This window comes from Erythrolamprus reginae, chromosome 6 (genome assembly GCF_031021105.1).
Source record: "Erythrolamprus reginae isolate rEryReg1 chromosome 6, rEryReg1.hap1, whole genome shotgun sequence".
In the NCBI taxonomy this organism is placed as follows: Eukaryota; Metazoa; Chordata; class Lepidosauria; order Squamata; family Dipsadidae; genus Erythrolamprus; species Erythrolamprus reginae.
The window spans coordinates 60,988,289-61,016,094 of NC_091955.1; the positions used below are offsets into that span (position 1 = coordinate 60,988,289).

General features: G+C 40.5%; 1 protein-coding gene across 1 annotated transcript; it reads left to right on the plus strand.

The window, feature by feature from the left end:
- Nucleotides 1-671: 671 nt before the first annotated feature.
- On the plus strand, nucleotides 672-27,806 carry LOC139169006 (endoplasmic reticulum resident protein 27-like; the record flags this gene model as incomplete). The annotated part of the gene is given in 9 exon segments (XM_070754794.1): nucleotides 672-689; nucleotides 691-735; nucleotides 737-758; nucleotides 844-944; nucleotides 4,930-5,067; nucleotides 14,131-14,247; nucleotides 20,054-20,179; nucleotides 24,219-24,416; nucleotides 27,607-27,806. Coding segments are annotated over 9 exon segments (813 nt in total), but the record flags the coding sequence as incomplete, so codon positions are not given.

Sequence of the window (27,806 nt, forward strand, 5' to 3'; positions counted from 1 at the left end):
GGTAATAAGTTCCATGCTTCAACAACTCGATTGCTAAAGTCATATTTTTTACAGTCAAGTTTGGAGCGGTTGATATTAAGTTTGAACCTGTTGCGTGCTCTTGTGTTATTGCAGTTGAAGCTGAAGTAGTCATTGACAGGCAGGATGTTGCAGCATATGATCTTGTGGGCAATACTTAGATCATGTTTAAGGCGTCGTAGTTCTAGGCTTTCTAGACCCAGGATTGTAAGTCTAGTTTCGTATGGTATTCTGTTTCGAGTGGTGGAGTGAAGGGCTCTTCTGGTGAAGTATCGTTGGACATTTTCTAGGGTGTTGATGTCCGAAATTCCGTGTGGGTTCTTTATGTTCTTATGTTACGTTCTTTATGTTCTTATGGCATGGATGGATCATGGTAAAACAATTCATACTTTCATCTTGTACTGGAAAAAAAGAACACACCATGAAGAAGAATAAAATTCAGCTGCAGAAAATAAACACTAAAGGAAAATATAGAAGCCTAGATGCAGTTAGCCATCCTTCAGCTCCATATCTCTTAACAACCAAATGGAACAAGCAGATTTCACCATCTGAAAAATCAGGTGGCATTAAAGCCTTACTTGAGAAGTGGAATTTTAAACATTGGGTACCTCATCCAAGAATGCTCTGTGCTGCAACATGGCAGGTGACACCAAAATCAGAAAAGGACATTTCCCCCCCATTGGTTATGTTATTCCCAGGCAGTATTTAAAGACAAACGTGTGAACTAACAATTTGTCCCGGTGAAGATTTGCTAATATGAAAATTCAAAGCAGGTCATTATGACAAGATGCTGGCTAAACAGTACCTTCCTTCTATTTCTTCCAGATACTATCAAAGAGGAAAGGAAGCCTTTGCTTCTGGAAGATATCCCAAGTACTGCAGCCTTCATTGATGGAGCTGAGCTGGTAGTTGTTGGATTCTTTCAGGTCTGTTGAAATGCAACAAGATACTGAGGGATTGGTTTTACAGAAAATGCATTATGGTTCGGCTTGGCGCTTAGTACTTTTACCTAGGCATTATGCTTATTACCTGTGATTTATAGCTTAGTACATTGTGTCAACTATGAAAAATGTGTTTACTTTCATAAACTATATTTAAGGGAACCATATTTAGCATGCTGTATTCCCCCCAGATAGTTTGTTTTGTATATATTATAAGTCTCTTATAATAATATATAATATATTGAAGAATATGCATTTAAAACTTGCTGGGTTGAGAAACATTGGCTTATCTTTCTTGTGGCCAATTGCAGTTTTTAATCCCATAGAACAGTGTTTCCCAACCTTGGCAACTTGAAGATATTTGGACTTCAACTCCCAGAATTCCCCAGCCAGCATTCGCTGGCTGGGGAATTCTGGGAGTTGAAGTCCAAATATCTTCAAGTTGCCACGGTTGGGAAACACTGCTATAGAAAATATTTTTTCCTCATTGCTTTCAAAAAGAATCAAGATTTATCTTTTTAATTCAAACTTTTAAACAGTCCTTCCTACTTTAACATTGTTTTGAAAATAGTTTATTAATGTTTTATATTATTATTTTTCTAAGTTATACTATTTTTAAGGATTTTTTTTAAATGCAAAAGAAGTTTTTTAAACCAACAACTTTTTGCTAATTGAGGAATTCATTGTGGGAAGTTGGAAAGGTATAATTAGCATGTTATAAAGGAAAAATTTATCTGCCTGTAACAGGGACACAAGAAAAAACCAAGTTAAAAAATCACGACAGCAATATTTTCCAACCTGCTACTACCCTCCAGGATATGCTGGGTCAAAAACATGTGGAGGGCATTAGGTTAGGGAAGGCTGCATTATTGAATCAGTGACAAATTAACCCCAAGGGCACATAATATGTTTGTCTATTTTCTCAACATGTTTTCTGAAGGTTGTTTCTCATAATCAGAGCCAGCTGAACACATGCTATCTTCCTACAGCTTCCAGGGCTACAAGAGGGTCTCCCCCGGAGTCTCCTCAAAAGGCATCAATAAATCCTATTAAACATGATTGATCTAGAACTCACAATCTTGATCCGTATTGTTTGGGAATTATGAGAATTATATCAAAAAAGTGTAACGTTAAGGAAGGCCCATGTAAATTCTACCTGCAAGAACGTATCCACATTAAACGTTTTTGTACTATGGTTTTAAAAGGACATTTTAAAACTATGTTTTAAAAATTTCTTTCCATAAAGATAGTCCAAAACAGTTTTCTATTTGCGGGGCTCAAGAATCCCCTTTCCTGTACCAAGGATATTCTATCTGAACCAGTGAAGGGCTACCAAGATTTTTACTACCACACTGTGGCCGTGGCTTATGTAGGACACCCTTCATTTTCTTTCAACATCTTTCAGTGCAAATTGGGTGTTCTGGGGTGGAGCTCCATTTCGCTACCCTACTGCGTTTCCCCCCATCCGGGTAGTAGCCCACCCCTGCCCACCCTTGATCTGAACATAGCTAAACAAATGGGTTTTTAAAAATATTTTTAAACTGTAATTTAGATTTGTTGTAAATTGTTTCACTTTGTTGTGAGCCGCCCCGAGTCTGCGGAGAGGGGTGGCATACAAATCTAAATAATAAATAAATAAATAAAATGTTGACAGAGTTATAAAATATTCCAAGAATGCTTCTCTCTAACAATAAAAATACAACAGCAATAATAAACACTGTATAATGCACCAATAAGCCAATTTTAACTGTCTAAACCAGTGATGGCGAACCTATGGCACGGGTGCCACAGGTGGTACGTGGAGCCATATCTACTGGCACGTGAACTATTGCCCTAGCTCAACTCGAAAATGATTCTGTGTACCAGCCAGCTGATTTTTAGCTCACACAGGGGCTCTGGGTGGGCGTTTCTGGCTTCCAGAGAGCCCCCAGAGGGATGGGGGAGGGCGTTTTTACCCTCCCCCAACTCCAGGGAAGCCTTTGGCGCCTGGGAAGGGGGAAACACAAGCCTACTGGCCCAACCAGAAGTTGGGAAACAGGCCGTTTCTGGCCTGCAGAAGGCCTCCAGAGGGTGGGGGAAGCTGTTTTTGCTCTCCCCAGGCATTTAATCATGGGGGTGGGCACTCGCGTATGTGCAATAGCAGGCGCCACACTCTTTCGGCAACCAAGGAAAAAAAGGTTTGCCCTCACTGGTCTAAACCATGCTGTTTAATTATTATTAGAGAAGATTAGGACACATTACAAACAGAAAACATCTTTATGAGGTTTTGTATAGTAAAGTCAGTGTTTCCCAACTGTGTCAATTGAAGATATCTGGACTTCAACTCCCAGAATTCCCCAGCCAGCATTCGCTGGCTGGGGAATTCTGGGAGTTGAAGTCCAAATATCTTCAGTTGCCAAGGTTAGGAAACACTGAGTTAAGTGATCTAAAAATGCATCTTCAATGGAGTCTGTGAAAATAAATAGCCACCAGATGTCAGCGTTCTCCCCTTAAATTGCTGCTAAGTGTAAAAGACAGTCAATTTGGAAGAAATTCTTACTGAATTCTTACTTTCATTTAGAACAGTGTTTTTCAACCAGTGTGCCGTGGCACACTAGTGTGGCGCGACACATGGTCAGGTGTGCCGCGAAGCTCAGAGAGAAAGAAAGCAAGAGAGAGAAAAAGAAAGAGAGAAAGAAAGAAAAAGAAAGAAAGATAGAGAGAAAGAGAACAAGAGAGAGAAAGACAGAGAGAGCAAGAGAGAGAAAGAAAACAAGAGAGAGAGAGAAAGAGGGAGGGAAGGACGGAGAGAGAAAGATATAGAGGGAAGTAGGGAGGGAGAGAGAAAGAGCAAAATAGAGAGGAAGGAAGGAAGATAAAGAAAGAGGGATGGAGAGAGAAAGAAAGAGGAAGGAAGGGAGAGAAAGAGGGAGGGAGAAAGAAACAGAGCAAAGGGGAGGAAGAGAGAGAGATATAATTTTTTTGCCCAAACTTTTTTTAGCCGCCCCCCCCCCCCCGCTCAATGTGCCCCAGGGTTTCATAAATGTAAAAAATGTGCCGCGGCTCAAAAAAGGTTGAAAATCACTGATTTAGAATATGTCTTGCTTCCATTGTGTGTTGCCTTTCCAATGCAATATCTTTATGTTCCTGTCCTCCTTTTATTTTTGTTTTTACCTTTTCCTCCCACTACATCCCTGTAAAGGAATAGCTGCAAGGAAACTGTAGCATTTTAGATATTATTGAATCACAATTACCAAATCCTATAGTAACAATCACTTTTTTTTAAAGCCTTAAAGTTTTGGATTTTTTTGATTCCCCTCCCCTACCCTTCTTCCATCAGCAGCGACTGTCCTCCTCCTCCTCTTCTTCCACCTCCTCCTCCCACCCAAATTCTGAGTTTTTATTTCTTTCCTAATGGGTTTGCATGCATTATTTGCTTTTACATTGATTCCTATGGGAAAAATTGCTTCTACTTACAAACTTTTCTACTTAAGAACCTGATCATGGAACGAATTAAGTTCTTAAGTAGAGGAACCACTGTAACTTTAATGTGATGCAGGATGCAGGGAATTTTTCATTCATTGTTTTCTATCTATCGTCTACCTATCTATCTCTATCATCTATCATCTTTTTATCTACCGTATCTTCATTCCCTTCTCCCTCCTCCTCTATCTTTGCACCTAAAATATATTTAAAAATTGGAAAAGCCTCAAATGTACTTTTGTTTAATTTGCTTGTTGCTCTCAGAGCTTCGGTATTGAATGATAGTGGCAGATAAACCATTATTTAAATAATACATTAAATTACATTTCTAAAGTGGGACCTGCCCTGTGATGGTACAATTGCACTGCGGGAAAAGCTCTAAGAGAATTTATATACTCTTTCCTGTTCCTAGAATTATGAATGGGATAGCTCTGGGAACAAAACCCAATCTCTATATACATCATAGTGTCGCAAAACTTTTCTCAATTTGTTCCCTTTTTTTTTTCAGGATTCAGAAAAACCCGAAGCCTTAGAGTTCCTTACCATGGTAAAAAACATACCAGATGTACCATTTGGGATCTGCACCAGTTCTCAAGTTCTTTCTCACTATAATATCACTCAAAATACCATCTCTCTTTTTCGTATGGTAGGTTTTGTTTTCCAGTTCTGCTTTTTCCTTGAATGATATCTAAATGTTACAGCCAATAGGTATAAACAAGGACTTTTTCCAGCCATATTTATAATATGTAGGAATCTATATAGTAGTGACGGCGAACCTTTTTTTCCTTGAGTGCTGAAACAGCATGCGCGTGCTGTCATGCATGCACAAGTGCCCACACCAATAATTCATTGCCTGGAGAGGGCAGAAATATGTTCCCTGCCTGTTTCCCAACTTCCGGTGGGCCCAGTAGGCTCATGTTTCACCCTCCCCAGACTCCAAAGGCGTCTCTGGAGCCAGGGGAGGGTAAACACGCCCTCCCCACCCCACCCAGAAGCTCTCTGGAAGCCAAAAACCCCCTCCCAGAGCCTCAGTGTGAGCTAAAAATCAGCTGGCTGGCACACACATGCATGTTGGAGCTGAGCTAGGGCAATGGCTCGTGTGCCAGCAAACACAGCTCTGCATGCCACCTGTGGCACCCGTGCCATAGGTTCGCCATCACTGCTATATGATATTCTAAAGTTTGGTTCATAAAATAAATTTAAGGGTGTCAATCAGAAGGATAGTGTTTTGCAACTTTCTGATCAATACTGTCAATACCGTGAGGCCATCTGTTAACATTGTGACTGTCACGGTCATCTAACGAGAATCTGCTGTGCCAAGCTGCCTTCACCACAGGCAACACAACAAGCACCGAGCAAACCTGGCTATGCCAAGCAGCCTCAATATAATGGCTGTCAGCCATGAAGGAGAACCAACTGGGCCAGCAGGACCGAGGCCTGCCAAACAACAATCCGGCAAACAATCATGTCACACCAAAAGAAGCTGCGAGTTGCCATTCTGCTCGAGGGGTCACCATGCAGTATGGAAAGAGAGACTGTTCTGTCGAGCTCTCTGGTAGAATCCTCCCAAAAAATGCACAGATACAATTTCAGACACACACACGTTTGAAAATGCAAAACAATGTTCTTTATACCGAAAATGCAAATAAACAGAGCACTCTTTTTGTATAGCAAAGAGCACTTGTCTCCAAACAAATTGGTAATTTGTACAAGTCCCTTATCAGTTCTGTGATACTTAGCTTGCAGCTGTGAGGCAATTCACAGTCCTTTTTCTTTCACAAAGTGAAACACACTTTGCTCTGGGTTAGTTTCAAAGCGGGGGGATAATCAGCACACAAAGATCAAAGTCAGCAAGGCAGTCATGAAACACAACGATCAGATAATCCTCCACAATGGCCAAACCTACATGCTGCTCTTTATAGCAGCCTCACTAATTACCACAGCCCCACCCAACCACAGGTGGCCTCATTTTCTTTGATAATAATCTCTCAGTTGTTGTTGCCTATGCATCACTCTCCGCATGCGTGGCTGTATCATTAACTCTTGTTCTGAATCCAAGGAGGAGCTAGATAATTGATCTCCTTCTGAGCTGTCTGCCACACTCTCCTCCTCCCTGTCACTCATGTCTTCTTGGTCAGAGGAGCCTTCATCAGCAGATTCCACCAGGTGCAAAACAGGCCTGCAGCATGTGGATGTCTCCCACACATCCACAGTCCTTGGGGCAGGAGCTGGGCCAGAGCTAACCACAACAGAGACCAGGCCATCTCTCACCATCATATCCTGGGCCACGCTACAACAAGCAATCCTGGGGATCCAGAAGAAACAACTGCCAAGAGCTAAGGCTGACTGACTACCAAGACAACCGCATTCCAGTTATCGGCTGTAGCACCTTCCAGATGCAATTCAAGAATTTCAATGGCTCCATCACACTGCTCAGCTTGGAGTGGTTCAAGGCCCTCAGTATGTGGATGACTGGAATCAACACCATCACCGACAGCACCATGGAAGACTTTCTGAGGGAGTTTGATGATGTTTTTAGTGGCAGTCTAGGCATGTATTTCATTCAATTTGGACCGAAACATAGTGCCAATTCGGCTTAAACCCCGGAAGCCTGACCGCCGATAGTTGCCGGCTAATCCTTTGGCCTGACAGACTTTGGGGCATGCTGATGTTCTCAGCCGCTGTCCCTTTCCGGAACTACTGAAAGACCCCACACCTGAGACATGTGTGCTTCTAATTGACTGCTTGGACTCTGGCCCAATAACCTCACTTGAGGTTGCACACAACTCTACCAGGAACAAAATAATTACCTAAATCTTGTACTGGGTGTTGAGGGGCTGAAGGGGTCTGTTGGGTCCGAATTTAAAATTTTAATGACTAAACAAAATGAACTGTCAGTATTGCAGGGTTGCTTTCTCTGAGGAGACCGAGTAGTAGTTCCATAGAAACTGCATGTCGCCGTATTGGAAGCATTGCATGTAAGCCGTCCGGGGATTGTCTGAATGAAAGCCTTGACTAGAAGCTATGTCTGGTGGCTTAACATGGACCGGGATATTACTGAATGGGTGGCCACCTTCTCTCCATGTCAGGAATCCAAACCAGTTCCCCCAAAGGAGCCCCCACACAAATGGGAACAGCCGAAGTCACCCTGGTCCAGGGTGCACATTGACTTCGCTGGCCCTACTCATGGGCAAACTTTTCTTGTAGTTGTGGACAAATACTTGAAGTGGTTAGAGATAGCCCTCATTACCACCACCATGGTAGAGGCACTACGTATCAAGGTGCTATGGAGACCTTTTTACACACACAGCCTGCCCAATGTCCTGGTTTCAGACAACGGACCAATTCACGGCCTTACAATTTGAAACTTATTGAGCAGAACAGGGGTTCAGGCATGCCCTTTGCTTACCAATCCATCCCTCCAGCAATAGTCAAGTGGAGAGAATGGTGAGATCAGCAGAATAAACCCTTTCACACATGGGCCTAAGCGATTGGCAAACTCGAATCAATAAATATTTACTAGTGCAGCATATCACTCCTAGCACCACAACTGGTAGAAGTCCTTCCGAACATACAATGGGTCATGGGCTATGATCCCATCTAGATTGGCTACACCCTAACTATTCTGCCGAGGCCCCAGTAGATTAGCATAGGGGATCAAGTATACACCCACAACTATGCTGGAGGTCCTCTCTGGCTTCCTGCCATGGTCACAGAGATCATTGGCCCTTGCTCTTACCGAGTAGAGCTTGAAGATGGTAGAAGCTGAAGGCGGCACATTAACCAACTCCAAAGCCGACTCAGCCACTCCACTCTTAGGCTACCAGAACTAACTTCTGAGCCAGCGCTTAACCAACAGGAGCATTCATTCACTCCAACAAAGAGAACTCAAGCCAACCAAGTCCGGAAGATTTACCTAACAATGCTCATGCCCCAGGCAGCGAGCTCTGAGCAAGCCAGTCCTCAAAGCTCCAGCCATGCCCCGGGCTAAAATCCAGGGAATTCCATTGGTTGAGGCTGTGCAGGTCTGAAAGACCAACTAAACGCCCTGCCTATCTGTGTGTCTATGTCACACATTAAGTTATCCCAATTAAGAGAGGAGGGGTGTTACATTCTCAGACTGAAGCACATAGGCTTCAATCAGGTCCTCCATTCTGGAGGAAGAAACACTGACTGCTGATTGGCTAGACTGTCTGGCAGCTCCCTATAAAAGGGCTGTCTGTCAGACAGAGCCTTTGCTGGGTTGTAACTAGTTGTCAAATAAAGAGCTGTTGTTTCGAAGCCATTTCTGTCTGCCTCTTCCATTCTCCCTCTCTAACACAATCAATCAAAATATTCTGTAACTACCCCATATTTTCCTTCTGCTTTGTAGGAAAAAATGGCAAATGATGCATTAGGAAAATGGGAGTGTTACAGCTAAGGGATAACAGCATTGTTGAGTTTGGTTTAAGATACTATAAATATGGCAAGGCAATTACCTCATTAAAACATCATCTGGGTGAAGGCAGAGATAGAGGGATGAAGAGATGGTTAGAAACATAGAAACATAGAAGACGGACGGCAGAAAAAGGCCTCATGGTCCATCTAGTCTGCCCTTATACTATTTCCTGTATTTCATCTTACAATGGATATATGTTTATCCCAGGCATGTTTAAATTCAGTTACTGTGGATTTATCTACCACGTCTGCTGGAAGTTTGTTCCAAGGATCTACTACTCTTTCAGTGAAATAATATTTTCTCACGTTGCTTTTGATCTTTCCCCCAACTAACTTCAGATTGTGTCCCCTTGTTCTTGTGTTCACTTTCCTACTAAAAACACTTCCCTCCTGAACCTTATTTAACCCTTTAACATATTTAAATGTTTCGATCATGTCCCCCCTTTCCCTTCTGTCCTCCAGACTATACAGATTGAGTTCATTAAGTCTTTCTTGATACGTTTTATGCTTAAGACCTTCCACCATTCTTGTAGCCCATCTTTGGACCCGTTCAATTTTGTCAATATCTTTTTGTAGGTGAGGTCTCCAGAACTGAACACAGTACAGTATTCCAAATGTGGTCTCACCAGCGCTCTATATAAGGGGATCACAATCTCCCTCTTCCTGCTTGTTATACCTCTAGCTATGCAGCCAAGCATACTCATAGTTCCAAGAGTAATAGAAACAAATTATGAATATATTGTATAGGAAAGATATCCAATGAAGATCATTATTCTTCTTTTTTTTTAAAAAAAATCTCTCTCTCCACAAATTCAATGGAATATTTTGGAATGACTCCAGCATTTTAAAAAGCAAGATCAAATAATATTAATCAGTGCACATTTTTATAAATTTAGGTAGTTTATACTTCCCCTGCAAAGTTAAATAGTAGCATTTCTGCTGTGTAATATGCTTGTTCATTGCCTTCCTGCCCCAAAATCCATGCATCCCCATTTTACCTTGGAGAATTTGTGCTTAGTTTCAGCCCAGGAGAATTGTACAAACTGTATGGGCATTATATACCTTATGAAGAAATAAATGAGTTGCTTTATCCAACTTGGGTCCATGAAGCCCAAAGTAGCATATGATACCTTTTTTTTTTGCTAAATGTTCTTCTTCAGATTTTGAAAAATGAAAGGGAGATAAATAGCAAGTTTGTCGAATAATGGGCTGAGTTACAGTGCTAATAAAACGTTTAGTTATTTATTGCATTACATTAGCATACTTCTATGTTATAAAACATCTTTTTTTTTTGATAGGTTTGGCATGGATTGCTTCTGTATTTACATATATATGTATATCTAAACATGCAAAAGCATTAAGCAAACCAGTTGCTTTTCTGTAATCTGAAAACACTCCAGCTGGCACTGTCTGTTCCTGCTTTAAAAGGTTTTGTGGTTGGAATGACCCAGTTTTAAAAAGTCCTATTCCAACTGGCTGGTTCTGTCTTATCAGAAGCGTTCCAACATTATTCTGATTTTAGTATCAACATTTCAGCCTCAAAATAGAACATTCCAACTATATTGAAAACAATATTGAGGCTGTTGAACTGAAAATCAGTATATACCTGGTTGGGTTGGAGCAGTCCATTCCAGAGTTTTCACCATGAAAAGTTTTGCATATATCTACTTGACAGTGATGCACGTTTATTACCTAACATGATTTATAATGGCATTTTTCCATTTGCATATTTTAGGGCAGGGATGTCAAACTGGTGGCCCGTGGGCTGGATACATCACACATAGGCCACGCCCACCCCAGCTCCAGAAAGGCAAAAAACATCGTGTTACACCTGTGTTTTAGATGTAACACAATGTTTTTTGCCCACAGTTCTAAAACTGTGTTTTAGGGTCTTCACTCCATTTTGTTTCTCCAGTACAAACCTTGATTCCCCCTCCCCCTTATTTTTAGCCTTAGTATTAAGAGGTAAAAAGTGAAAATAAATCATACCTGCAAATTAAATATGGTCAGGAAGATTTTTTTCCCTTCTTGAGAGGTAGCTAAACTAACAATGTCCTTATTGAGAAATACAGCCTCCCCCACCCCATTAAGTAGAATTTTCAATTGACTGATTTGTACAGAAAATTATTTAAGTTACTTTGAGTAGATACTGGTCCTTACTATGAAGTCTGAATAAGTGCTTTTTTATCAATTTAAACTACCACAGAATTTATCTGCTTGATTAAAAAAAAAATCAATTCCAATTATACATCCAATTAATACTTCTATTGACAGCCAGAGTGGCATAGTAGTTAAGATACTGGAATGGGCCAGCAGGGTGACACTTTGGACCAGACGTTTTTTTCAGCCCTAGGAAAAAAGCAATGGCAAACCACTTCCAAAATTGTTGCTAAGAACACTGCATGGACCTATCCATGTACAGCAATTGCCAGGTATCAAGATTCATTTGAAGATCTCTTTTTTCCTTTGGCTATTCATTTGTTGGTGGTCAGGGGAAAGGGAGGGTTTTGCCTTCTCTTTCTGCTCAAGATCCCCATGGACAATTGGTGGGCCACTGTGTGACGCAGAATGCTGGACTGGATGGGCTTTGGCCTGATTCAGCATGGCTCTTCTTATATTCTTATGTTCTAGGTTTTGTAGTTGGCTCTGGCCCAGCTCCTGTCCCAAGGAATGTGGAGGTGGATGCAGGGGAAACATCAACATGTCATAGGCCTGTTTTATTGCCGACAGAGTCAGGTAGTGCAGTTTCCTCGGACGAAGAAGAAGGTGAGAGAGACTTGGAAGAGAAGGGCTTGGCACACAGCCCAGGAAGCCAATCTCCATTATCTTGGGTCGATTCGAATGAGGAAGTGTTAGACCCACGCATGCGCAGAATTATGCATAGAAGAGACCAATTGAAGAAATATTACAGGAGATAAGAGAGGCCACCTGTGTTTGGGTGGGGCTCCAGTAATTAGAGCTGCTGATATAAATAGCAGCATGTTGGCTTGGCCGTTGTGGAAGATTATCTGATCATTGGTTCTTCAGGACCGTGCCTTGCTGTTTCCAGACTTTGTTTGTTGATTTTTGATGACTTTGAAACTAAAGCAGAGCAAAGTGTGGGGTTTCACTTCGTGGAAGAAGGAGGGCTGTGACGTTCCTTCACAGCTGCTAGCTAAGTACTTAAGGACTGATTAAGGGGATTGTACAGACTACCAGGTTGTTTTGGGACGAGTGCTCTTTGCAATACAAAAAGGGTGCTTTGTTTCTTTTCAATTTTTGTGATAAAGAACATTGTTTTTGAACTTTCAAGTGTGTGTGTGTGTGTCTGAACTTTGTACCCTTGAATTTTCAGGAGACTCTTACCATAGAGCCCGGCAGAACACTAGGTAGTCCTTGCTTACTGTAATAATAGTAATAAAAGTTTTCAATCAATCCTCACATATATGATGGTTGCAGTGTCCCACAATCACAGAATTGCCATTCAGGCACTTCAAAACAAATATGCATTTATGACTGTTGCTGCAGCAGTCTTGAATCTCATGATTGACATTTGTGTACTTTCCAAATGACTTGTGGCAAGCAGATAAATGGAAAATATGGAAGTGAAATTGTAAGTCACAGCCATGAGATGATCGACTTAATGACCAAATAGGAAATGATGTAGTAAGTCCATTGTGTTCACATAATTTTCTGCTTAGTGACTATTGTGCTTAGTAATGGATTTGTTGATCCCCAGTGTGATCACTAAATTCCCTTGTTATATTGAGATGGAGGAATAAATAACCAACTAATTGCTATTTTGGATTACATGTTCAAGGCTAATATGTAAACTGAAGGCAACAGGGATTACAGCACTATATAAGTCGAAAACATCAAACTGAGGATAGCTGTGTAGATTATTAAGTACTTTTGATGGGTTTATGTTCGATACTTGACATTCCTTGGGGTTTCTGGATATATTAAGATGACATGGAATTTTGCAATCAAAAAACGAATCCAGGCTTAATCCAATGACATTGGATGAGTTACTTACCCTCCCAAAATACTTTCATTAAGAAAGTCTGTCTGAACATACATATATATGTTGTTTTTCTGATATAGGAGATTCTTTATGCAACAACAAAATATGTGCAGTGTTGGAATAGGGCTGATCTGTTTTTACAGAGTCTGTAGTACATTCCAACTTCTAGTAAAGGCTTTTTTCCACCAACTCTGATGGTCACTGCTGGAAGTATCTCAACAGTTTATGTGTTCTGGCTCTCACTTGTTTTGTACCAGTTTAACACTCCTTATTTTCTATGAGTTTCTTTTGGTTTCTTCCCATACCAGTCAAAGAATAATTGACATTAATGGCTGCTTAGATATTTGAAGGCATATAGTAATAGCAAAGTCATAAATACTTTCTATATATAAAAAGGGCTGGGACAGCTATTTCTGGGGAAAAGAACACCTTTGCTTGGTGGATATAATATAATAAAGAGATGTGAATTGCCCATGATCTCCCTCTCTCATACAAATCATCCACTTATACTCTATAGGACCATGCATATTTCAGTAAGGAAATTTAAATAAGCACTGACTTAATCCTCTGGAATTTGCTGTTGAATTTTTCTTACTTGCCTGTCTGTTAAGGGACTGTCAATAAAATCCCGGAAAATGTCAGTGGGAGAGCTGTTCCCCCAAATGGAGTTTTTGGAGTCTGAATATTTTTCCTTGATCTTCTGGAAAAATGCCTGTAATTATTGGAGACGGTTCTTGCTTGCACAATGTTTCCAGGAAATTCATACATGCTTATGGCAGTGTTTATTAAGCCTAGAAGTTATGAAATTAGCAGATGAACTTTTGCAAAAAGTAGAAATTAGTTCTCAGTCATTCTCAATCATTCTCAATCATTCTCAAAGGCCACAAACATTTAATAATCCACCTATTTTAGAATCCAGGATAGTATAATTCAACTACTGATAGTTTAGAAATTTATGTTAGCTATTTCTCTAGCTACACAAAAAAGTAAAGACTTTATAATTTTAATTTTCTAGGATAATCATTACTATGAAAATCTTGAGCAAAAACATAGTTTACAGGAAATGAATGGAACAAGAAATTTGTTTGGAGAGAGGCAGAAGGCTAAAAATCTGTTTAGAAAACATATTGCTCAAAAGTGGGGAAATCATCTGAGTCTTGAAGGATTATTATTGGCTATTGTTTATTATTGCACTTGAAATGCTTTCTGCAATGTTTTAAAGAACAGTGACTGAAGTGCAGTGGTGATAGCAACTTTGCTTTATTACAGGTGGATAACAAAAGGGAAGATTTGGAAATCCCAGATGGTAAAAAAGTCGATGTTGCAAATTTGAGTCACTTTGTCCGGATCAATGGACTCCGTTGGGTGACTGAATACAACCCCGTAGTAAGAAAAGAATTTTCTACAATCTAACTAGTACAGTTTATTTGACTGCTGAGTGTATAATGATTTAACTTTAATTTATAATAATAGGCTTAATTTATTCTTATAAGGAAAAGAATTGATATATATAGGAGGAAAGTTTTAATGTCAGATTGTCTGTTACACTAAATAATTCACAGTGGCATGTGCTTGGTCACGTGAGCAGAAAGGTCAAACCTCAGAGTTAGGTTGACCGCAGAGTTAGGTTGCATGTGGCTTCCAGAGACCTCCGAAACTAATGACTTATACAGTGGTACCTCAATACTCATTGTTAATTGGTTTCAGGAGGTGTAATGAGTACCAAAAATGATGAGTACCAGAGAAATTTTTTCCATAAGGATAATGCAATGAGTCACCAGGCAGCTGACATTGACAAGTTCTAGCTTGTGCATTGGGTACCAAACAATTAGTGTTGGGAAAAAATGTTCCCATCAAAATGCCTTGTTAGTGAATTTCAAAGCAATTGATCACCAATGTACCAGTGTAATTTTTTAAAAAGAAAAACAACTGCATTAAATATATTAATGTAATCATTGTATTTTATTTTGCTTCTTGCCCTAATGCAGTGATGGTGACCCTATGGCACAGGTGCCACAGATGGCATGCGGAGCCATATCTGCTGGCACACAAACCATTGCCCTAGCTGAGCTCCAACGTGTATGTGTGTGCTGGCCACTTGATTTTTGGCTCTCATAGAGGCTCAGGGAGGGCGTTTTTGGCTTCCAGGGAGCCTCCAGGGGATGGGAGAGGGTTTTTTTTACCCTCCCCTGGCTCCAGGGAAGGCTTTGGAGCCTGGGGAGGGTGAAACACGAGGCTACTGGGCCCCCCAGAAGTTGGAAAATAGGCCATTTCCGGCCTCCAGAGGGCCTCCGGGGTGTGGGGGAAGCTGTTTTTGTCTTCCCCAGGCATTGAATTATGGCATGCTTGCACACTCTTTAGGCTCCTGAGGAAAAAAAGGTTTGCCATCACTGCCCTAATGCCTTCTTTTTGAAATATGACCTGCATGAAATATGACCTGCATGCCTTAAAAATCCAGATTAACCTTCCGTCCCCTGTCCTATTGCTTTCCTATATTTCCTATACCTTTCTTCTATTCCTATATCTTTTCTTCTATTCTTTCATTGATATGTTCTATTCCTATATCTTCTTTTCTATTCTTTCTTAGATATATTTTACTATGAGTATCTCCTCTATAACCTTCATCGTGTATTTTACTATGTGTGTATATATATATATATATACCCACTAAAACCCTCATTGTGTATTGGACAAAATAAAAAAATAAAAAAATAAAAAATTACAGTCCTTGCTCTGGAAAAAAAGTTGCACAGGTGTAATTTAAGTTTTATAATAGATGTTTGCATTTCAACTCTGCATGTGAGGAATAAATCTGTTCTGTCGGGCTCTCTGGTAGACTCCTCCCAAAAATTCACAGGTACAAATTTCAGACACACACACATTTGAAAATTCAAAACAATGTTCTTTATAATGAAAATTCACTTAAACCAAGCCCTCTTTTGGTATAGCAAAGAGCACTGGTCTCCAAACAAACTGGTAATTTGTACAAGTCCCTTACAAGCAGCTGTGAGGCAATTCACAGTCCTTCTTCTTTCACAAAGTGAAACACACTTTGCCCTGATTTAGTTTCAAAGCGGGAAAAAATCAGCACATAAAAGGTCAAAGTCAGTAAAGCAGTCACGAAACCCAACGATCAGATAATCTTTCACGATGGCCAAACCCACAGGCTGCTATTTATAGCAGCCTCACTAATTACCACAGCCCCACCCAACCACAGGTGGCCTCATTTTCTTTGATAATAATAATAATAATAATAATAATAATAATAATAATAATAAGTTGTTTCCTATGCATCGCTCTCCGCATGCGTGGCTGTATCATTAACTCTTGTTCTGAATCTAAGGAGGAGCTAGATAATTGATCTCCTTCTGAGCTGTCTGCAACACTCTCCTCCTCCCTGTCACTCATGTCTTCTTGGTCAGAGGAGCCTTCACCAGCAGATTCCACCAGGCGCAAAACAGGCCTGCAGCATGTGGATGTCTCCCCCACATCCACAGTCCTTGGGGCAGGAGCTGGGCCAGAGCTAACCACAACAACATCTCTTGCTGAGATTTCTATTTTCTCTCTGTTGTGGGTTAATAATCAGAGCAGAGCCCATGTCTGACCTGGTCTTTTCTTGAGTTTTGTAGTCTAGCTATTTTCATGGAAAGAGGAATGGAGCTTTGAAAGCAAAGGCCAGAATATTTTGGACCTCCCACAACGTAGACTCCCAGTGGCCTGAGCTGGAAGGTTCTTCAAGAAGTGCACTCACTGAACTTTTCTTATTAATTCTGGAATCCTCTCACATATTCCTCTTTTTTAATGGAAAAGCTGGCAGGGTTTGACACAGAGGTCTTTCTCTTTCTCTCACTGTGGTTCTATGAGGCCCATAAAGGAGCAGCAGGTCAATTGCAGACTCTCTGGTTTTCTGTTTGGCTTGTGGGAGCAGCAGCTGCAATTCAGGAAGTGTCAGGGGGAGAAAGGGGAAAGGAAAAGTCAGATGACAAATTATCTACCACCTAGAGACTATGCAATAAATGCCAGGGGACTGGAGGCTGCTCAAAGAGACTTAGTGTGTGCCACTCCATCATCCCACTCCCAGGTGATGTGTGCCTTCTTTTAGTGTTATCTTCCACCCTATCTCGACTTTGCGGCTTCCAATTCCAGATGATGTTTTCCAAGTTTCTGCTATGTTTTTATAATTTATCATTGTAATATTAGAGAGAATACACATGTGGTCATTTCAGTATTTACAGCAGGTTTGCTTTCACTCTGTTCTGACTTAGAAGAGCACACTATACTATACAGCCAATTTTATTAAATTCATGATGAAACCAAATGATCCATGAACATTGTTGAATCCTTGCTGGAATAAGGACTACAATCTTGGAGTAAGAACGATTTTTTATTGAACAAGAGGTAACGGTTACAGAACAGAACGAAGACAAAACATGGCCGTGCCTGGCAGCTATATATATCCCGGGCTGCCAGGCTGAGCCAACCAATCACCTTACAGTATTTTCCCGCCCAAGGAATGTGGGGCGGGTACAAGGCCTAACTGTCCTCTGGACACAACAAACATGACATGAAAATTGCAAGGTATTTAAATATTTAAATATGTAAGAAACAAAGAAGACTGCAACTGAAAAAAAAATAGCACTGAACTCAGTGAAACTTCTTTCTATTGAATTGCAAAGTAGTAGTAGTAGTAGTAGTAGTAGTAGTAGTAGTAGTAATAATAATAATAATAATAATAATAATAATAATAATAATTTATTAGATTTGTATGCCGCCCCTCTCCGAGGAAAGTAAGGTAAGGTAAAATAAAGTAAATTAAATTAAAGTGCAATGGTACTTTGGTATTCAACTATTTTGAAATTCATCAAATTTGATATTCAATGCATTTTGACACAAACATTTTGTCCCAGAATTCATCATTTATTTGGTTCTCAACAGACAAGTTAGAACTTGTCATTGTCAGCTGTTTTGTGACTCATTAAATTATTCCTTATGGAAAAAATTGTTTGATACTCCTTGTTTTTGGTATTCTTTGTGCTTCTTGGAACCAATTAAGGATGAGTACTGAGGTATCAAAGTAAAGTGAAGTGAGGTGAAATGAAGTGTGGTGTAGAAATCTCCAAATAAGTATTTAGATGTACAACAGCAACAACTATGGTAAAGACAAAAATCAACATTAAAATGCACGTTAAAGAGAATTTGCCACTTCCAGTGTGGATTGCAGGAAGCCCTATTTGGAGAAGGTGATTTAGTCTTTGACATAACTTCTTTCATGTCCTTTTATCAATGTCATGTTTGCTATCTACGGTTGACCTATCCAGATTCCTAAGAGGTCAGTAAGGGGCGAGTACAAGTGCATTAGAGTGCCTTCCGTCCCCTGTCCTATTGCTCTCCTATATCTCCTATACCTTTCCTCTATTCCTATATCTCTTCTTCTATTCTTTCATTGATATGTTCTATTACTATATCTTCTTTTCTATTATTTCTTAGATATATTTTACTATGAGTATATCCTCTATAACCTTCATCATGTATTTTACTATGTGTATATTGATATATACTCACTAAAACCCTCATTGTGTATTGGACTAAATAAATAAATAAAATAAATAAATACAAATATAGGGGATGAGGTATACAGATTACTCAGTGGAATATGCACCAACACTAGTCATACTTTTCTCCTCTCCATATTTATTTCCTTGAAACCAGGCCTATATCTTGGTTCAATGGCCTTAAATATAACATTTGTAAATTGTGTTTATATCAGCAATGTTACTAGCAAAAGATTTAAAAAGAAATAAAGACATTTCAAAAAAAAGGAAACAGATCAAACATCAGGCAAACTTCAAAAGAGTAACCAATTTTGAGTCAGTTCAGTCTGTTTTTCAAAGCTTAACAGACATGCTTGGAAAATTTTTAGTTCTGTTATAATTGATGTAGCTATCTCATTGTTCTGGGCAGGTGGATATCGTTCTAAACTAAGCCTTTATCTATAGTCACTCACCATTTTAATTTTCTATTTATAGTTTCAGTTCCAACTGGAAAATACCAATTTTCCATTTAAAAAAGTAAATGTGATTTATTTATTTATTTATTAGATTTGTATGCCGTCCTTCTCCGTAGACTCGGGGCGGCTCACAGCATACAATTAAACAATTCATGACAAATCTAATAAATTTAAAAAACATTTTAAAACCCCATTATTAAACCAGACATACACACAGACATACCATACATAAATAGTATAGGCCCGGGGGAGGGGGGGAATGCCTCAATTCCCCCATGCCTGACAGCAGAGGTGAGTTTTAAGGAGTAAACGGAAGGCAAGGAGGGTGGGGGCAGTTCTAATCTCCGGGGGGAGCTGGTTCCAGAGAGTCAGGGCCGCCATAGAGAAGGCTCTTCCCCTTGGACCCGCCAGATGACATTGTTTAGTCGACAGGACCCGGAGAAGGCCAACTCTGTGGGACCTAATCGGTCGCTGGGATTCATGCGGAGATATTCTGGTCCGATGCCATGAAGGGCTTTATAGGTCATAACCAACACTTTGAATTGTGACTAGAAATTGATTGGCAACCAATGCAGACTGCGGAGTGTTTGTGTAACATGGGCATACCTAAGGAAGCTCATGATTGCTCTCGCAGCTGCATTCTGCACGATCTGAAGTTTCCGAACACTTTTCAGAGGTAGCTCCATGTAGAGAGCATTACAGTAGTCGAATCTCGAGGTGATGAGGGCATGAGTGACTGTGAGCAGTGAGTCCTGGTCCAGATAGGGCCGCAACTGGTGCACCAGGCGGACCTGAGCAAACGTCCCCCTCACCACAGCTGAAAGATGTTTCTCTAATGTGAGCTGTGGATCGAGGAGGACGCCCAAGTTGCGGACCCTCTCTGAGTTATGGATGGACAGATGGAATTGTCCTTGGGAGACAGAACCCACAGCTACTCCATTTTATCCGGGTTGAGTTTGAGTCTGTTGACACCCATCCAGACCCCAACAGCCTCCAGGCAGATTTAAATAATCTTAAGCATCATCTGCTGTGGTTGTTTCTCTAGCCCTTCAACTCAGTTGCATCCTCTTCCAACCCTTGACTATAAATCTATCTCATAGCTGAGGGCTAATTTGAACATGTGAGAATTAATGCTTACATTCTCTAATCAACATATTACTTCATCTGTTCTATTAATTGTGACAGACTGCAGTGGGCCTCTTTAGTAGCGCAGTTCAGACTCATCTTCTTCTGTTCAGTGACAAAAGTTCACCGCTGCATACTGAGAGGATTAACAAGTACCGGGAAGCAGCAGTGGCCTTTCAAGGCAAGGTAAGTCCGAAATATTCCTAGTCAATACCACAAAAGGGGTTTTTTGGGAAGAGCTAGTTCTGCTTTCATCATATTTCATATATTAAAATACAAATGGGGGAAGCAGGAGGATTAAATGTGAGTGTGATAGTGCACAATCCCCCAACACTTCCCCACTCAAATTAAGAATGATTCTGCAAACTTTTATTATTATATATAATATACATGAAAGTGGAAGGATCCTATTTTAAGTGCACATTTCTGATTAGAAAAACCACTGATTTTTAAATCTTTTAGTTCTATCATTTCATTTTATTAATTCAAATTACAGTGATACCTCGTCTTACAAACGCCTCGTCATACAAACTTTTTGAGATACAAACTCGGGGTTTAAGATTTTTTTGCCTCTTCTTACAAACTATTTTCACCTTACAAACCCACCGCCACCGCTGGGATGCCCCGCCTCTGGACTTCCATTGCCAGCGAAGCACCCGTTTTTGCTCTGCTGGGATTCTCCTGAGGCTCCCCTCCATGGGAAACACCACCTCTGGACTTCTGTTGCCAGTGAAGCACTTGTTTTTCAGATGCTGGGATTCCCCTGCTGGGATTTCTCTGCAGCATCGCAAAAACACAGAAGTCCGGAGGTGGGGTTTCCCATGGAGGGGAGCCTCAGCAGCGCAAAAAAGGGCACTTCGGCTGGCAAAAGGAATTTTGGGCTTGCACGCATTAATCGCTTTTCCATTGATTCCTATGGGAAACATTGTTTTGTCTTACAAACTTTTCACCTTAAGAACCTCGTCCCGGAACCAATTAAGTTTGTAAGACAAGGTATCACTGTATAAGCTTCGTCATATTTTCAGTGTGTGTGTGTGTGTGTGTATGTGTGTGTATGCATGTGACTTAAAACTAGGCTAGCAAACAGAAACCAAATTTTTGTAAACACAGACTTGGAACATATGCTCCATCCATATACATTCTCCAGAAGAAAGCTGATGAAATGGAGAAGGCTCAATATTCAGCTGTTCCATTCCACCACCCATTTACTGGCACTGTGCTACAATGATAATTATTTTATCAGCAGAAAGAAAAGTTAATTGGATCATTTTTGTTTCATATTGGTAGTCAGCTGCGGCTGCAAAAATATTCCATATTTTTAACACATTCAGGGTATGCTATGCTTCTATTTCTTCGGCTTTTTTATTACATAGTATCTGGGGCACCCTTTAACTGCAGAAATGAACTTAGAGAAGTCAGTAGAACTAGTGGGTTCTAATGGGTGAACAGTGCAGTCAGGCGGTAGGGAAAGCAAGTAGGATGCTTGGCTGCACAGCTAGAGATATAACAAGCAGGAAGAGGGAGATTGTGATCCTGCTATATAGAGCACTGGTGAGACCACATTTGGAATACTGTGTTGAGTTCTGGAGACCTCACCTACAAAAAGATATTGACAAAATTGAATGGGTCCAAAGACGGGCTACAAGAATGGTGGAAGGTCTTAAGCATAAAACATATCAGGAAAGACTTAATGAACTCAATCTGTATAGTCCGGAGGACGAAAGGGAAAGAGGGGACATGATCAAAACATTTAAATATGTTAAAGGGTTAAATAAGGTCCAGGAGGGAAGTGTTTTTAATAGGAAAGTTAACACAAGAACAAGGGGACACAATCTGAAGTTAGTTGGGGGAAAGATCAAAAGCAACATGAGAAAATATTATTTTACTGAAAGAGTAGTAGATCCTTGGAACAAACTTCCAGCAGACGTGGTTGATAAATCCACAGTAACTGAATTTAAACATGCCTGGGATAAACATATATGCATCCTAAGATAAAATACAGGAAATAGTATAAGGGCAGACTATATGGATCATGAGGTCTTTTTCTGCCGGCAGTCTTCTATGTTTCTATGTTTCTAGTGCTCCATCTGCCTTTTTTCAGGGCCTTTGAAAATTGCATCTACCTTTAGAATTACTTCCCAAAACTATGGCACTCTTGTTCCTGAAACTTGCCAAATGAACAGGGCACTGAGGACACTAAATCGGTTTTTCTAGATTTATGAGGATGACATTTTTGTTATTTCTGTTATTTTCCTAAATACTACAGCCCTTGGAAAATATACTGGTGATTCCATAATCATTTAATACAGGAACATTCTCTAATTATTAGCACTATCTTCCATAATCAATTTGGTTTGGGATGCGGAAGTCATCACCTCGCCTGAGTATTGCCAGGGTCCAAAATGCTTGCAGTTTTAGCATAGTCTTCATGCTGTTGAAAGAGTAGTAAAGCTGAATTTAAATAGTATAATGAATAGGGAAGCTAAGAGGCCTGTGTAGCACAAAACACTAGTTTAAACCAAACATAGCATGACTTTTGCATACTATGTTTTGCTGCTTTTGTGATCAGTGACAGACTACAACAAAGTTTTGCCTTTTCCAATGATTAATTTTGGGTACTGCCAGCTATAGTGTACCTCCTTGTTTCTAGCTCTACCATTCCCTTGCAGAATTAATCAAGGACAATATTTATTCATTATGGATCACTCCCTCCAACTTCATCCTGTATCCTTCCTACACAGCTATAAGCCTAATTGTCACTTGTGTCCTTTTCTTCACAACTGAGACCTGGCTTATTTCTAATCTTGGGTTCAATTCTCAATATATGGCATGTTAGATCACAGACATGGAACACCTCTGCATCTGTAGACAAGTTGTTGGGCAATTTGGCAGTGGGCTAATTCTATCATTAATAGCACTCATCAACACTTATCTATCTCTTCCTTACTACATGGTAAGGAGAGCCTTTGGTGGTTGGTTTTCCTTTGGTAAATAACAAAGCCAAGGAAAGATACCAATCACTTTCTTTAAGTTGTCCAGAGTAAATACTTGCAGGTTATGCAACTTGCCAGTCTGATCCTTGTGGCAGAATAGAATTTGACATCAAGAGTATGAAAAGTAGACCAGTTGAATCAAGAATTGGAAGGAAACAATCCTCCAAATGAACATGGAATTGACTTTTCAGTATTTGCAAAATCTTTTCTTGAAGTCCAATCCAATCATCAAATCCATATACATTTTGGATTAGTTTGCATAACATAGCTATATGATTAAAAAAGGAAATGTTGTAAGATAATTGTTGTGGTTAGCTCTGGCCCAGCTCCTGCCCCAAGGAATGTGGAGGTGGATGTGGGGGAGACATCCACATGCCGCAGGCCTGTTTTGCTCCCAGTGGAATCTGCTGACAAAGTCTCCTCTGACAGGGAGGAGGGGAGTTTGGCAGACAGCCCAGGAGGAGATCAATCATCTGTATCATCCCTAGATTTTGAACAAGAATTAATGACACATCCATGCATGCGTAGAGTGATACATAGGAGACAACAACTGAAGGATTATTACAAGAGAAAATGAGGCCACCTGTGGTTGGGTGGGGCTGCTGTAATTAGTGCTACAGATAAAAGCGCATCCTGGTGTTTTAGCCTCATGGCAGTTTATCTGATTAATTATTTCGTCAAGATCGTGGTTTTTGTGCTGTTCAAGATTGTGTGTGAACTCTATGGACTTTAGAATTGGACTCAATTTCACAGTTATTGGGTGAGCAATTGGATTGCATTTCACCTGTGTGTACCAGAAAATCCCTCTGACATTTAAAAAGGGAGCTGTTTCTGTTTTTCTGTTTATAAAAACTTTTGGGTTTTCCTTTTATCGTGTGGTGTGTGTCTACCTGGACTAATTACCCTGTAATTATGGGTGGTTGAAACACACCAGCAGAACAGATAATATTACTGATACAAGTTTTTTTTCTCCTGCTGAAATCTGCCTTTTTAATTAGTGGGATTTAATCTACAATAGTCTTTATGATTACTTATAAATGCAATTAATGAATAAACTTGCAAAAGGTTTATACTTCTCTGGATAAATTTAGAAGCCTTGGGAGATTGGGTTTAGAAAGACAATTCTGGCGAAATCTTATCATCCTTTAATTCCTCATTGTTATAAATCTGTGTTATCACATTTATTTGCTCTATGAACTTTTTAAAATTATGTTTTTGTTCTTTCCTTGAAGGCTCTATTTATCCTAGTGGACATCAGCATCGAGAGCAATGATCGGGTTCTGTCTTATTTCCACTTAAAGAAGTCCCAGATACCTGCCCTGGCTGCCTATTGCACTGCAGATGAGGAGCAGGATGTGTTGCCTCTGGATGAAGTATCTGTGGAGGGAATAACAGATTTTTGTAATGCCTTCTTGGAGAGAAAGGGAGAAGTGAGTATACAGAATGAGTTTTTGTACACATGATTCCTTGACTAGTCAACAGTTTGCTGTTTCCTTGACATCATCCTGGAAATTTGGTGCTAGTTTTCTCTCCCTGTCAACATCATTTTCATGTTTTTGCATGAAAAAAAATGTAGGGTTTCAAAACATTTCTTCCTATCCCCTATCAGCTTTGTCCAACTTAGCGTTCTCTAATCTAAGTGTATTTGGAGTTCATGCTAATTTTCAGAAAGATGCTCACATAAAAATGTTATCTAATTTAGCTAATGTCTTACCAAAGAACTGCTTTCTCCTTTTGAAAAGCTGTGCAATTCCATAACTTTTAGAAATGTTCTATTGGTTATTAATTTTTAAAACCTGAAACTCTAGAATTGGAATAGGTAATACAAATTGGACTGGTTTGAATGATTACATTCAGTGTCTTATGTTGACATCTTTGCACAATTTGTTTTTCCAACCTCTGGAAATTCTGGGTTTATGTTTATTTATATGTTTCTAGGGATTAGAGAAAGGAAGCTTTAGACTCATGGAAAAATAGAGAACTGTGGTAAACTTTGTGTGTACAGATACTTCAGACCTTGGGCAAGGTTTGAGAATTAATAGGCATAAAATTGGTTTACTTCTTTGACAGAAGCAATCTTAAGAATTAATTATAAACCTTAGTGATGTTGTTAAAAATGAAGACCCATTCTTGTAATATAAATAATCAGAAATTGTATACAATGTATTGTCAAAAGCCCTAATGCTTTCTGTTTCCCAAATTACCAGGTTTCCTATCACTCTCTTCCACCAAGGAACTGCGTTTTGTTAGAGGAAAAATACATATCTTGCACATTTCTATTACAATGTCTTCGGAGAGGGGCGGCATACAAATCTAAGTAATAAATAAATAAATTATAAACAACAGGAACACTTAGAGGTCTATCTGCTTTAAGGAAAAAGTCTTAGGCAGAACAGTATTGTAGAATACTTAGTCTTTGAGCAATAACTAGCTTATTCTTTTAAAACCTGCTTTTGCATTCTGACAGTTGATTCATGAGTTCTAGTAATTCAGCACATCAGATGCCATGTGTCATACAAATGCTGTCATTGCACAGATTCTTAGGCTCTTAGCCAAAAAGGGCAGCAATCCATCTGTCCATCTGTATGGGAAGAGTTTGATCTGGTGACACCTGATGAAGTGGACAAGGCCATTGGAGCTGTGAGTTCCGCCACCTGCTTACTGGATCCGTGTCCCTCCTGGCTGATCTCGGCCAGCAGGGAGATGACACGGAGCTGGGTCCAGGAGATTGTCAACGCTTCTTTGGGGAGGGGGTCCTTTCCGGATCCCTACAAGGAGGCACTCGTGTGCCCCCTCCTCAAGAAGCCTTCCCTGGACCCAGCCATTCTTAACAACCAGTTTCCAACCTTCCCTTTATGGGGAAAGTTGTTGAGAAGGTGGTGGCGCTCCAGCTCCAGCGGTCCTTGGAAGAAGCTGATTATCTAGGCCCTCAGCAGTCAGGATTCAGGCCCGGCTACAGCACGGAAACTGCTTTGGTTGCGTTGATGGATGATCTCTGGTGGGCCCAGGACAGGGGTTTATCCTCTGTCCTGGTGCTTCTCGACCTCTCGGCAGCTTTCGATACCATCAACCATGGTATCCTTCTGTGCCGGCTGGGGGGTTGGGAGTGGCAGGCACTGTTCTGCAGTGGTTCTTCTCCTACCTCTCCGGTCAGTCATAGTCTGTGTTAGCGGGGGGTCAGAGGTCGACCTCTAGGCTTCTACCTTGTGGGGTGCCTCAGGGGTTGGTCCTCTCCCCCTGCTATTTAACATCTACATGAAATCGCTGGGCAAGATCATCCAAGGGCATGGGGTGAGGTATCATCAGTACGCGGATGATACCCAGTTGTACATCTCCACCCCATGTCCAGTCAACAAAGCAGTGGATGTGATGTGCCAGTGCCTGGAGGCTGTTGGGGTCTGGATGGGTGTCAACAGACTCAAATACAACGCTGATAAGACGGAATGGCTGTGGGTTTTGCCTCCCAGGGACAATTCGATCTGTCCATCCATCACCCTGGGGGGGGGGGAATCATTGACCCCTTCAGAGAGGGTCTGCAACTTGGGCATCCTCCTCGATCCACAGCTCACATTAGAGAAACATCTTTCAGCTGTGGCGAGGGGGGCATTTGCCCAGGTTCGCCTGGTGCACCAGTTGGGGCCCTATTTAGACCAGGAGTCACTGCTCACAGTCACTCATGCCCTCATCATCTCGAGGCTCGACTACTGTAACGCTCTCTACATGGGGCTACCTTTGAAAAGTGTTCGGAAACTTCAGATTGTGCAGAATGCAGCTGCAAGAGCAATCATGGGCTTCCCTAAATATGCCTATGTTACACCAACACTCCGCAGTCTGCATTGGTTGCCGATCAGTTTCCGGTCACAATTCAAAGTGTTGGTTATGACCTATAAAGCCCTTCATGGCATCGGACCAGAATATCTCTGGGACCGCCTTCTGCCGCACGAATCCCAGCGACCAGTTAGGTCCCACAGAGTTGGCCTTCTCTGGGTCCCGTCGACTAAACAGTATCATTTGGTGGGACCCAGAGGAAGAGCCTTCTCTGGAACCAGCTCCCTCTGGAACCAGCTCCCCCCAGAGATCAGAATTGCCCCCACTCTCCTCGCCTTTCGTAAGCTCCTTAAAACCCACCTCTGTCATCAGGCATGGGAGAATTGAGATATTCCTTTCCCCCCAGACCTATACAATTGATGCATGGTATGTTTGGGTTTTTAATAAGGGTTTTTAGTTATTTTAAATATTAGATTTGTCATATGCTGTTTTATTATTGTTGTTAGCAGCCCCGAGTCTACGGAGAGGTGTGGCATACAAATCAATCAATCAAACAAACAAACAAACAAACAAACAAACAAACAAACAAACAAACAAAAAAGATCTGTTGCAAGAAGTTTATTTTTATGCTAAGGTGGTTTGATTTTTAGGATTACATGTTTCTGATTTGTGCAAGTGACACTGAGCTAAAATTGAACAATAAATCGGAGGCAGAAGGGCTTAAGCTTAACTCTTTTGTCAATATATATATATATATATATATATATATATATATATATATATATATATATATATATATATATATATTCTTTCATGATATGATGTGTTTCTCTTTATTCTGCTTTGTTTCAGAAAAAAACCTCTAAAGCAGAGGACAATTTTTCCAGAGTGGAACTCTGAATCTTTTTCAGCTCCATAACAGAAATAGGACAACTACAATTACTGTAAACAACAGCAACTTAGAAAAATGTCCTCTCTGTATGAGGTTGTCATTTAAATCAGATTATTATTCTGTTCTGGAATCAATTTCCATATAAGTGTTGGCCGCTTTC